General features: G+C 50.9%; 1 protein-coding gene across 1 annotated transcript in view; it reads left to right on the top strand.

The window, feature by feature from the left end:
- DDR2 (discoidin domain receptor tyrosine kinase 2) overlaps positions 1-13,588 on the top strand; it is an 81,872-nt gene that overhangs the window by 52,488 nt on the left and 15,796 nt on the right. Inside the window, exons 11-18 of the mRNA XM_061561559.1 lie at positions 347-451; positions 1,424-1,554; positions 1,749-1,937; positions 3,180-3,258; positions 3,913-4,157; positions 4,919-5,046; positions 5,769-5,933; positions 7,380-7,614. Of these exons, the coding sequence (XP_061417543.1) occupies positions 347-451; positions 1,424-1,554; positions 1,749-1,937; positions 3,180-3,258; positions 3,913-4,157; positions 4,919-5,046; positions 5,769-5,933; positions 7,380-7,614 (1,277 nt within the window). The remainder of the gene's footprint in view (positions 1-346; positions 452-1,423; positions 1,555-1,748; positions 1,938-3,179; positions 3,259-3,912; positions 4,158-4,918; positions 5,047-5,768; positions 5,934-7,379; positions 7,615-13,588) is intronic.

The following is a 13,588-nucleotide window of genomic DNA, read 5'->3' as shown; positions in this document are numbered from 1 at the left end:
ACTGTTGGAATTCTATTTCGACACACGCACCTCCGCATAACTTGCAGAGAGCTGAAATGAACTTGAATCGATTGAGAGTGAGCACGTGGGTATGTGAGAGAGAGTGTCTTGTTATTGTGCATACAGTCGTTAACGTTCAGCACGACGAGCCTGGCGACCTGAGTTTGATTCCAGCTCACAAATATCTGGGCCTCCACCAGGTCGACTTAGATGAGTACATCAACGCTGGGGAGGCAAAGGTAGCTGGGCATGGTGCCGGCCACACCACCCCCAGCTCGTGTGGCCCGTGCCGGCCTTCACAGCACTTGCCCCCGACACGGGGTATCTTTGTCTTTGTGCACATCAGGCACGGCGGTTTACAACACGACGGTGCCGGCCATCACCACGCCCCGCCGGTGGGAAACGACGAACGTGTCGACGCCCCCCTACACCCAGCTCACTCCCAGCACGGGTACGCACCCAGCCACGCGCACACACAGCGACGGCACGGAACCGCCGCTCTCTTTACGTAAGGAGGGGGAGGGAGTCAATCAGCCGCTCGGGCGGCGGTGGCGATGCTGCACGCGGCTGCTGTAACCCGGCGCTGTTGTGGAGGCAGCAGCAGCAGCAGTGAGGGTTGATGGATAATTGCACAAACCCATGTCTAATTTCAGAGGGGGGGGGGGCACTATCACCGATAAGACATCAGTGTGAGGGCCACCACACCGCCTGCAAAGGGGTTGTTTTCACGTGTTGTGTATTGTCGGGGGCCGCACGTCAGGGGGCCTTGCAATGAAGAACACTGGGATAGAATGTTTTTCCTCTTCGCACGCGTGGGTTTCCTCCAGGTGCTCCGGTTGTCACTACATCACTGTGTTTCAAGTTCCTTGGACAATAATTCTTATTATTATGCTGTTGGTGACTGTGTTGGTGAATGATAATGGTTGTAATATCGATCATGATGGGAATGGTAATTATGATCATTGTTATTTGAGGGTTATAATGGTGGTCATGTGATGCTGCTGCTGATGATGATGATCAACATTGATCCACAAGAGTTACATGATGATATGAGCAAAGTACTTGGGGCCATGGCAATGGTGACCAGGTGAAGGCAATCATCGCTATATCGCAACATCACAAGTAAAAATAATATATAAAATTCTCCTGGCTGGCTTTGTCCTTACCCCGCACCTCTGATTAGCACAGTTGGCTACTTACGGTACGAGAGAAGCTCAAGACACATCGTATGGCCCATTTGAATTACTGGTGTTGTCAGTTGAGGATTACACGTCCTTAGACGTTCAACGTACATATGTGCATTCGGTTGGCTAAATCCGAAGCACTCATTGAAGCTGTCACAAAACACATAGGCCCTAATATGAATACAACAACGACGTGATGACGATGCTGACGATGCCGGCGACGGTGACTATGGCTGCAGGCCTGGTGGAGACGGCGGGGGCTGGTAGTCACACCGTGCTCATCAGCTGCCTCGTCGTGATTATCCTCCTCCTCGTCGCCATCATCGCACTCATCCTGTGGAGGCAGTGCTGGGGGCGGCGCACACGCAAGGTGTGTGCCATTCCAGGAAATCTACCATTCTACTTTTTGTCAGCTTTAATAATACACCACACTAGGCGACGTATTTGAATGCAGTTACCACCTCTTCCGGTGTTTGCGAGATATTCCTCTTCCCATGACACGTGACGGATTTGTATAAAGGTGGCGACCCCCATCGGACACATGACCGCGCTGTCGTGTGGCAGGGCCCGCGGAGGATCGTGGAGGAAGACCTCCTCGTGCGCCTATCCCTCCCGTCGGACACGGTCATCATCAACAGCGGGGTGGCCGTATCGGGGCAAGAGGCCGCAGGGTCACGGGGTCAGGAGGTCACGGGGACTCTCCACGCCAACCCCATGTACGAGCGGATCTACCCAGCAGATCCCGACTACCAGGTGCGTAGCTGTTGTGCGCAAAGTCTGGTCCAAGTCGTTCCTCTTGCGGTTAGGGTTAAGGGCTGTCCCCCCGCTCCTCCCATTGGTTCCAGGTGTGCCATGGTGACGAGATGTTAAATACCTCGCCTGGTATGCAGGAGGTCATGGGTTCGATCCTGACCCTGACGCCTGTATATTTGGACTTTGCCTGTCTATCTCCTTGTGGTCGTGTAGATTTTTCTCCGGGTCCTCCGGTTTTGCCCTCCACATTTAGAAACGTGGAGGACGTCCATGAGTGTGTTGTATGTATGTGTGTTGAACTTATTTCGCAACGTACGTAGCCAACCGTGCTTATTGGGGGAAGGACAACAAACTAAACACAAAAAGCAGTTGAAATGAAATGAGTTTTCTATCCACGTTTCGAATCAACGGGTATTTCGAATATTTGCCTGCAAAACATTTCCACGTGATAAGCCACTTCGTTGAGCTATCATTTGTGGCCAGGTCGCTTCTGAAAAGACCTGTACAGCTCAGCGGGCCTTACCCGGTAAAATAAAAAAGTTTAGTTAATAGCTCCTTTCTATTTCAGTTGCTTCTGTCCAGTGTTTGCCTCCAAGCTCTCTCCGTTGCCATCTCGTCCGCCGTCTCCCTCTGCTTCTGTGTCTCCACTCCGTCGTTAATTCCGTCTCTCCCGTTTCCCATCGGTTGTTCTCACGACGTGTCCTTGTTTTCGCTTGTCTCACGACAGCAGCGTCGGCGAGCCCTGTTCAGCCCAGCACCTCTCCGTCATTGTGTCTTGGTTGCAAAGTGGCTCGTTCGCTTGCTCGCGCGCGATCACGAGGCTCGGGTGCCTGCCGTTTTCCTTTGACGGCGTTTGTTCGCTGAGTGTTTGTTTGTTTCACCTTCCCCCGCACCTCCCGACTAGCACCGTTTGGCTACGTGTGGTGCGAAATAAGATCCCCCATGTAACCTTAACAGACCGTTGGGGCAAGTACTGTTAGCAAGCACCTATGAAGGCTGGCATGGCACACGAGGGCATGGGTGGCCAACACAACACCTGCCCGCCTTTGTCTTTATTGTGGTAATGTTTACACACCGCAGCAGGTACTCATTTGAGGCCGAGTTGACCTAGGGGAGGCCCAGGACCGGTTCAGATAATTGACACTGGTGTTGGTCGTGAACGGGAATCGAATTCGGGTTGCCGGATACGTAGCGCGCTATCCCAACCGCTACGACTTCCGCTCCCCTCTGTGTCGAGTGCAGGAGCCGCTCCGCCTCATGGCCACGGCGGGGGTCAGCAAGGTCAAACTCCCGGAGCTGACGCAGAGCGCGGAGGACGCCGGTAAACCGATCTCCGCGCCGTCCCGTCGCGCCGTCCACTCGGCTCGCCCAGCGTGACGTCGCGAGACACCGTCGCAGTCAGGGGGGTCCCACTATTGGCCGGCCTCCAGTTTCCTGCCGCGTGTGCACGCGCGCATGGGAGTATAGTTCCCGATATTTTTCCGCGCGGTTATCCATGGGCGCAGCGACGTGGATCGTGGCGGCGACTTGCCGCCACTTATCCGCTCTTATTGCCGGCGAGAAAATGTGGGTTATTGAAAGAAAGGAAAAAATCCATCCACGGATAAAAAGGAACTTTTCGGCGCTGCAGCTGCAGCTGCTGCATGTGCGTTGGCAGGGGTGCACAGGCACAATAAACAAATAAACCTCAACACATTCGTAAATAACATTGTGACCTTAAAATAAAACATATAAGTAAAAGGGCAAGCTTTCGAGCAATGACGAATGGCCATTGCTCGAAACATTGCCAACTTATACACCCACTAATAATTGGCGGATTGTATCGGGCAAGGGATCGGCAAGAAAAATAATAATAATAACAAGAAGAGCCACCGTTTTCGAATTCGGTAAAAAAAACCCTAAGCACTTGGTGAGCACGAGGCGGTGGTCCCGAACAACTGCCCCCTGCACACACGCGCTCGCGTCCCCCTTTCAGTGTGCAGCGGCGATTACGCGGAGCCCGACCTCACGAAGGCGACGCCGCACCAGTGCTTCAACGACGGCGTGTCGCACTACGCCGAGGCCGACGTGGTCAGCCTGCAGGGCGTCACGGGCAGCAACACGTACGCCGTGCCGGGCCTCACGAGCGACGTGCTGGGCCAGCGCGACGTCAGCGCCGGCGAGTTCCCGCGCGGCCTCCTCTCCTTCCGCGAGAAGCTCGGCGAGGGACAGTTCGGAGAGGTGCGCTGGCTGGCTCGCTCACCACTCACCGCTCACTGCTCCTTACTCGCGCGAGCCAAACTTGCGTCGCCACTCACCTGTAGCAGCTGGGCTATAGGCACTCTATAGGCACTCATCTTTAGCTGGGCTATAGGGTTATAGGCACTCACCTATAGCAGCTGGGCTATAGGTACTCACCTATAGCAGCTGAGCTATAGGTACTCACCTATAGCAGCTGAGCTATAGGTACTCACCTATAGCAGCTGGGCTATAGGTACTCACCTATAGCAGCTGGGCTATAGGTACTCACCCATAGCAGCTGGGAAATAGGCACTCACCCAGGTCACCCGAGTTAGATTCCCGCTCATGGCCAACACCAGTGATGGTTTTCCGAACTGGTCCTGGGCCTCCCCTAGGTCGACTCGGCCTCAAATGAGTATTTGGTGTGGTATGTAAACATTCCCACTGGAGAGGTAAAGGCAGTCGGGCGTGGTGCTGGCCACCCACCCCCTCGAATGCCGTGCCGGCCTTCATAGGTGCTCACTAACAGCACTTGCCCCAACAGTCTGTTAAGGCTATACTTTGTGTCTTTGTCTTTTGGGTCGGCCATAACCACACGTGTATGTGGCGGTTACGGCCATGCCCGTGCGCGTATGGTCCGGCCATACCCCTGTGTGTGTAGGGGGGGGGCGCCCCGGCCATACCCGCGCGTGTGTGTGTGTGTCACACCCCAGTAGTAAGCAAGGCCTGACACGGGGGGCCCCGTGTGTGTGTGAGCGCAGGTTCACCTCTGCGAGGCTGTGGGGCTACAGGAGTTTGTGGGGGAGGACTTCACCTTCGACGTCCCCAAGGGCGCGCCCGTGCTCGTGGCCGTCAAGATGCTGCGTGCGGACGCCACTAAGAATGCGAGGTGCGGGGGGCGCAGATGCAAGTGCACGTCCACACGCAGACACGCGCGCGTGCGCAAGCACACACACGGACATGGAGGAATCGGTGAAACTCTTCATAGGCCAGACGGATCTAGGTTCAGTTCAGATATTGCTCTCCGCTGATGTTAGCTATGGACTGGGAATCGAACTCAGGTGTCCAGGGTGGGCAGATCCCTGGCTCAAACAAACTAAGGGAGGAGGCATCTGTCTGGGCTGGCATCACCGATGTATCATGTGCAGGGGCAGTGGTGGCTACGCACATGGCCTGTAATCCAGTACTGTGGAGGCAGCGAGGGTTGTGAAACTCCCTTCCCGTAGACGTTGAGGTTATATACCCTGGCTTGCCGGGACAATTCAGGACTGCAAAAATGCAAACTCCACCTGTTCCGTTCTGTACGGGATAGAGTGTCCTCCCCCCCCTCGCACGCGTGGGGTTCCCCCGTGCACTCTGGTTTCCTCCCACATGTAAGCCCTCATTCATTGGCTATTAACACCTTCACATGTAGAGGATGGCAGAGCTCGGGTAATTGTTGGTGCCGGCTCGCTGCGTGGCTGCCCTCCTGCTTGTCTGTGGTTCCTCCTCACACCTCTGAGTTATTCTCTTACAAGTTTAAGTCGTCATCAGGGCGCGCGCATCTCTTGACCGCGTGCGCGTGCTTCTCTCACCCTTTCTCTCCCTCGCTGCCGCCGCTCGCTCGTCCAGGAACGACTTTCTCAAGGAGATCAAGATCATGTCTCGGCTGAAGGACCCCAACATCGTGCGGCTGCTGGGCGTGTGCATGCGGGACGACCCCTTGTCCATGATCACCGAGTACATGGTCAACGGTGACCTCAACCAGTTCCTCTCGCGGCTTCCCTCGGTCATCGGGTGAGCTGCCCCCCCCCACCCACCCACGGGCACACAGCCGGCGTGGGGCCACGCGGGACCCCAAGAAAAATTTCACGCGACCACAGGGATAGGCATGACACACAAAATCCAAATATACAGGGGCCGGGGTCGGGATCTAGCCCATGCCCTCCTGCATACCAGGCGAGGTAGTTAACATCTCACCACCGTGGCACCCCAGGTGACGGCCGCAGTAGTTCCACGCGCAGTAGTTCCACGACGTCAACTTCTGGCACCGTTCTCTGACAACACGGTCTTGCACCAGCTCGCTGTGAGTGTTCCGAGTGGCAATTTCTTTGTCTCGTGCCTTGACACAGACGGGACGACTTGACTTTAATGATAGGGCTCACGGGACCTGACGCTCTAAAACTAATTTACCAACTTGCGTTATTCAAACATGGCCTGGTAAGGTGAAACCTCTCGAAGCCAGCCTTGATGATGGCAGAGCGGAAAGTTCGCCTCCAGCAGAGCGCGTAGTGGTAGTGGTGCAATCGGTGACCACGTACGGTTGAATTTATTCAGATACATAAGTACAAAAAAACTAAACGGAAGAGCAGAAGTTCATCCTCTAGCAGAGCGCGTGTTGGTCTGACGGGCACGTCACTCCACCGCCCGCTCCGCTAGTGACAACCCAACCGTTGCCCTCTCTGTCATTTTCAGGTCTGAATGCACAAACGTCAAAATAATTATTCATGTGCTTACAAATATTTAGATTACATTATTTTTGCCCAGCAACAAAAACTCATTTCTGTCCCTCCAAAGGAATATTTTGACGTACAGCCAACGAAAACAGTTGGGTCATTGCACAGTGCGCTCACTGCCGTGCCAACCATAATTGAGTATTATGCTCGTAACTGTCGTTTTTACGGTTGCTGAATGAATACGATATAAGATCGCGCCCATTACACACAAAGTGCTTGCCACAAATGAACCACAATACCTTGCTGATCTCGTCAAGGAGCATAAACCGTCACGCAAGCTCCGGTCATCCTCGCAGCGGATTTTGGATAACCATTGAACAAAGACGGTCACCGCTTCACGCGATTTCAGATGCGCTTCTACAGCCGTCTGGAATGCTCTTCCTTACGATATTAGGAAGCCACTGGAGCTACGCACTTTTAAATCATCATCTAGATTGAAAATTAATTTCTTTAGAACTGCTTTTTGTGTTTGGTTTGTTGTCCTACCCCCCCCCCCCCCCCGATTAGCACGGTTGGCTAAGCATGGTGCGAAAGAAGTTCAACATACATGATTTGATATGTGACCCCCTAGTGTTGCACGGCTTCGCTCAGTCGTGTTTTTATTTTCACCGAGAGCTCTCTTGCTCGCCTCTCCCGACCACAACGCTCACGGGAGATGTGTGGGGGTCTCCGTCTCTCGCCCCGTCTCTCCCGCGTGCCAACGCTGCCGCCGCCGCCACCACACCAGGCTCGACAAGTTGGTGTACATGGCCAGCCAGATCGTGTCGGGCATGGCCTACCTGTCGTCCCTCAATTTTGTGCACCGGGACCTGGCCACTCGCAACTGCCTGGTAGGGGAGCACCACACGATCAAGATCGCCGACTTCGGCATGAGCCGAAACCTGTACAGTGGGGACTACTACCGCATCCAGGGCCGTGCCGTGCTGCCCATCCGCTGGATGGCCTGGGAGAGCATCCTGCTGGTACGTGTGCCCGGCCCACACCCTAAACGCAACCAAACTTATTTTTATATTTTACCAGGTAAGGCCCACTGAGCTTTGTAGCTATTTTTCAGAAGTGACCTGGCTATCACAAATGATAGCCCAATGAAGTGGCTTGTCATGTGGACATTTATTAAGAGCAGCCAAATAGTCTAAACGCGTGATGTTGATTCTAAATGTGGAGGGAAAAACCGGAGGACCTGGAGAAAAATCCACGCGACCACGGGGAGAACATACACACTCCAAATATACAGCAGGCGTCAGGGTCGGGATCGAACCCACGATCTCCTGTATACCAGGCGAGGTAGTTAACATCTCGCCTACCCGCTTGAGCACTGCCGTGCAGCATGAGCGTATGGCGGCTAGCCAGTGATCCGCACAGCAGAGCAAAGACCAGCGCTGCTAGGTATGAAATGTGTTCTGCCTTTCGGACTTTTAATGGACAATTTCATACGCATTCTTCTGGGGGGGATTTTCCGATCACTTTTGTAATAATTTATCACATCTTTGGTGGCGGCGCATGCCTGTAATTCAGCACTGTGGAGGAGGCAGTGAGGGTTGGTCTATCACACAAATGTTGTGAAACTTCCCTTCTTATGGACGTTGAGGAAGCTATTGTTGTATGTGTTGTGATTATGAAATTTTGATGAAAATAATAAAAATTAATAATTTTCCGAAAAATGCGCAAATCGCATTAATTATGATAGTGTGTGTATTAATATGCATAAATTATGATAATGCGTGTGATTATATGCATAAATTATGATAATCGTAGTAATTTATGCGGAGGTTTGCGATTATGTTAATGTGTGCAGTTATGATAATTTGCTTAGTTTCGTTTATCCAGAGTTATCAATCAGGATAACACGATTATCATAGATTCATTTACCGATTATCCTAGTGTGTGTTATAATATTTTAGGTCTCCATTTTCATATCTCATCGCAGGATACAGCTCTTATGAATAAGATGGTTTTGCATGGACTTGGAAAGAACACTCAATATGCTTCTGTGATAACAATTTTATTCTAACAAGCACGCGACATTCTATCATGCAGGTCAAACATGAGTCAATAATTCATGGGCAAGATTATGCAATTAACTAATATGAACGACAAAAACTTATGCAGTTGCGAAATTATGCAATTATGCAATATGAATAACGAAAACTCTTATGCATTTATGTAACTCGACGGCAGCAACTGCTTTGCACGATCAGTTGATATTGAACGCACCACCTCGAAATGGCAACCCTTTTTGAAACGCAAAGATCACTTTTTGAAAGTCTTATTCGTGTGCGTGCTGTGTGTGCGTTGTCCTCTCGTAATATTAATTGTGTCGTTAGCTTGTGTGGTGTGGGAGGATACGAACAGCTGCTGCTGCTCCCTCGCTCGGCGTGTCGCTCGGCTTTTGCTCTCTCTCTCTCTCTCCACTGCTGGATTGAGCAGCGTTGGCACGATGTTCCTTGAAGAAACTTGCTTGCTTGGCGCTTGATGGTTCCGGGGGCTTGGTGCTGCTCGTGCGCTCTCTCTTTCTACTGCTAGATGACGAGTTGGCACGATGCTGTCCTTGAAGATGCTCGGTCGCTCGTGTCGCTCGGTGTTGCTCGGTGGCGCAAGGTGTCGCTCGTTGTCGCTCGATGGCGCGCGGTGGCGCACGGAGGCGCAAGGTGGCGCACGGTGGCGCAAGGTGGCGCACGGTCAGCGCTCGTTCAGCGATCTCCGCCTTTCCTGCGGGTTGTTCGCTGGTCGTCACTCTGACGAGGAGCGATGCTTCGTTCGTGGCAGGGTGGACGTTGGCGTCTTTGTTGGCTTCACTCGCAGCTCTGCGACTCAGGGTAGCGATTCCTCTCAGGTGGTGCAGACCTCGGCTTGTAGCTACGCGTCGCTACTCCGCAAACCTCGTCATTCTGAATGACAGGAGCTTCTTCGTTGGCGGCGACGAGGAGAGATGGTTGTCGCCCTGGAGAACTCTGGTGGGGCCTTAGCCCGGAGACGAGATGAGATGTAGGCCGGAGCTCGTGAAGATCTGTGGTGGAGCCGAAGATGGGCTCGTAGCCCGGATGATATCTTGTGTTGGAGCCGAAGCCCGGACGATATGTGATGGGGGCCAGAGCCCCTGTCGATCTGCGTTGGAGCCAAAGCCCGGATGATATGCTTTGTATGGATTTTCCTTCGGTTTATATCGGAAACTTCCACTCGGCTTCCCGAGTTGTTCAAAGGCTGTGTCATAAAACCTTCCTGTGGGCTGAACCATCTGCGTCCGTGTGTGTGTCCGTCCGTGTGTTTCGCGTGCGTGTTTGTCCGTGTTGTGGGGAGACAAAGGCGGTTGTTTCCACGGTGGGAGCACCCGGCGCATGCGCTTATTTATTCGAAGACGTGTTTATTTCCTTTGAGCCATTGCCCCTTTTATGGGTGTCATTTCCTAGCTTGGTGCCTGTGTGTGGAGATCCTCTCGGAAAGACAAAGGCGGCCGTGTTGCTCGCTTCCCATGGGTGTTGTGTTTGGTTAATTTTGAGAGCCTTCTCCGCCCTTGATTCCTCTTCTACTTTAATTCCGTACTTATTATTTGACTTCTTGTGATTATTTAATCTGATATCCCGGCTTATCTTTGTTCAGAATATAATTATCTCTTCCTCCGTGTCTCCTGGTTCTGCAACCCCCCGCCTGCAATTCCCCCCCTCCCTTGTTCCTCTTGTGTGAATTTAGGGGAGTTTTTTTTTTTATTACCTTATTGCCCCCCCTGTCATGTCCTCTTTCCTTTGAAATGAGGTATGCGCGCATCTGTGGAAGTGTGGGGGCCTCTGTGGAAGTGTGGGGGCGTGTTCGTTCCCACGTGGCCCCGTGTCTATTAAAAAAACAATATTATATATGATGGCAGAATAAGCCTTAAAAAAAATAATATTAAAAAAAATAAAAAGGGGGTACATACACAACAGTCCGCCCGTTTGAAAATTATCAGGGGTCGATTTGGCCACTGGCGAATTTTCAAACAAAGTAATGCCCCCTTTTTATGTCATGAATCCCATCAGCCGCCCTTACTCTCGGCGGTTATTTCTTACGACGCGCGTGCACGTATTACCATCTTAACCTGGTTACATCTGAAATAAGCAAAGAAAATAAACAACACGTTAACATCGATATTGCGTTACATCGGTTCTCATACATCATAACTCCGGCGAATATTAATTTTTGTTTTTGTTAAATCCTGGTTACATTTGAATTAAGCAAAGAAAATAACAACCCGTTAACATCGATATTGCGTTACATCGGTTCTCATACATCATAACTCTGACGAACATTCATTTTGTTTTGTTAAATCCTGGGAAACGCTAGGTAGCGGTTTCGAACGCATTTATGCGTTACCTTCCTCATGTTGCCTGGTTTACCACTTATCACTTTGATAATTTGATCACGGTTTTCGGGTTCGTTTTTGTAGTTTCCTCTCTCACTCTCTCGCGTCGTGGGAGTGTGTGGTGAAAAATTGTGCTGCACGTAACCAGAATTCGCGCACACGACCCATTTTGACACTTGGTTCGTGGCATTCGCTCTCTCTGCGATTACATGCACATTTGCCGAGTCAGTGTGTCGACTTAATTCTGTGCCTCGTAATGTTGCCCTCTTTGTTTTTACGAGTGTGTTAGATTCCAACACCATTCCTGATATGTCATGAACATTCGTCTCCATTTTAGCACTCCGATCCACATACATTTTGGTTTCCCTTGGATATTTTCCATTCAAAGGCTCACGCCTGCGCTCCTCAGGGCGTGTCTCTGTGTTCTCTCTTTGTCTCTGCTGTCTGCTATCCACCGTCCGATCACACTTCAATTCAGCCCTGTCACTTGCAGCCTGCTCAGGGTTTAACACCTCGGCGGGTGGGGCGCGTGTTGGCCGCTCGCTCGCACTCACTGTGGATGGTTCATCACGTATTTGGACCGCATTCTGTGTTATTCCTCTATTCCCTCTTGGTATAGCCGGTGGAGGAATTGGTCGGAATTGGATCGATTGTGTTTGACCTCCCATCCTGCGATTCTCCTGAATGTCCGCATCCATACCTCCGCGGTCTGTGTAACACCTTCCCGCTAGGTGGTTATCTTGCCATCTCTGTGCGTAATTTGAACCTTGCGTGTGTCGTGGGATGGGGTGTTGATATGGTTCTGCTCTGAACCTCTCCCTCCTGCGATTCTCGTACATTTTTAGCCCAGTATTTCTCCCATTTGGGTGCCAAATTTTTCCTGGATTGTTACCTCGCCATCTTTGTGGGTAATTTTGATCTTGTGTGTGTCGTGGCATGGGGTGTTGGTATGGTTCTATTCTGAACCTCCCCCTCCTGCGATTCTCCTGAATGTTCGGCTTTGTGCCGCTCTCATTCTCGTGCCAACCTCTCTCTGGGTTATTTTGCCATGTGTGCGTGCGTTTCTGCTCCGTCCTGCATGGTGGGACTGCTCGGTGATTTTTATTCCTCTCTGAGAGGCTGGGTTCCTCATCCCTCTCCCTGTGTTCTGGATCCGAATTATGATTCTTAGCTCTGTATAACCATGCCATGTACGCCTTGCTCTCTATGCGGCGTAAGGATGCGGTTTCTGGATTCAAAACCATTCTCACCCTTTCTGTAATCTCTGGGCTCAAGGATTCAAAAAACATAATTTTGAACATTTTATCTCCTTCGTGGTATTGATTCACATCGCCTGCGTAATACGCTCTTTTAAATTGGACGAGGTAGTCACGTGGATCTTGGTCCATGCCCTGGGTCATCGATTTTACAGCATAAAACCCCTCCGTGAGTGTCGAATATTCTCCAAACTTCCGAATCACTGCCAGGCTCAGTTGTTTAAAATCATTTCTAACCTTGTGTGGTAGTGACTTTACCCATGGAATGGATTCTTTATGTAAGGTCCGTTTCAACAAACTCGCTTTTTCATCCCGTCTCCTCAGCCCTCTAATCATTGCCTCCTCTTCTACGGTTGCGATATGTGTGTGGATATCCATAGTCTTATTGTGGGGGTCAAAATCGGGAATTCTGACTAGAGCCTTGTCCATCAATTTAAGGGTTTTACTGGTGAATAGGTATTCCGAAAGTTGATCGCCGACAGCGTCATCATCAAACAAGTTATCATCAGGCAATCTGTCACTTTGGTCTGTGCTGTGTCGAGCGTGTTGCCATTTCTCTTCAGTTTTTGCCTCTGCCCTTAGTGGAGCATGTCCTGTCGACTTTACTTTAACATTTTTCCTCCCTCTCTCGAATTGTGAGGGTTTCCCTTTGTCAAGGATTTTTTGTTCGACATCCATAATTTTTGTGCGATTAGTCCCTGGACTCTGTCCACGTACCCAAGAGTGTGATTTACTGTTACTTCCATATTTATTCTGCGGATCAACGTCTGTGAGTTTCGCTGGTGTCGCGAGTACTGATTTCTCTCCCGTTTCCTTTCCAAATTTTTCCTCATTCCACAATCCCTGTCTGTATGCCTGTGTGAGAAGGAATGAGTCCTGTCCTGCCTTCTCTGCAGTTTTTGCATCGTGTTCGCCTTCGTTACATTTTATCCAGTCAATTAGTTTCCCCCGAGGTGTGTTCGTGTTATCGATACAGCTCCCTTCCCATATGTCTCTCTGACTGTACTGCTTTGTAACAGATTGGTCGGTACGTTTAAATACGAGCTCCCCGTATCCCGTAACCCATTCAAAAATTATTCTTAATCCCAGCATCTCAAGGTGTGGCGGGAGTTACTTTGACATTCCCTTTCAGAGTGCATATAAAACAATTATCTCACAGAGTGTAGTCAATTCGACTCGAGCTATCTGTTATTTTCCGATTCAGAGTGCGTACCTCTAACACCATTTATCACAGGATGCAATTGGTTTGATACGATATTATCTTAATTCCACTGTCTCTGTTTTAACCTGCTATTCTGGGTTTTAACCTTAGAGGGCGTTTTTTGTTTTCCGCCCGTTCACAATTAC

Source organism: Lethenteron reissneri, chromosome 27, assembly GCF_015708825.2.
Source record: "Lethenteron reissneri isolate LAM-NWPU_2019-01 chromosome 27, ASM1570882v1, whole genome shotgun sequence".
Classification (NCBI taxonomy): Eukaryota; Metazoa; Chordata; class Hyperoartia; order Petromyzontiformes; family Petromyzontidae; genus Lethenteron; species Lethenteron reissneri.
The sequence above is the reverse complement of the archived record's forward strand: the minus strand, read 5'-3'. Positions and strand labels throughout refer to the sequence as shown.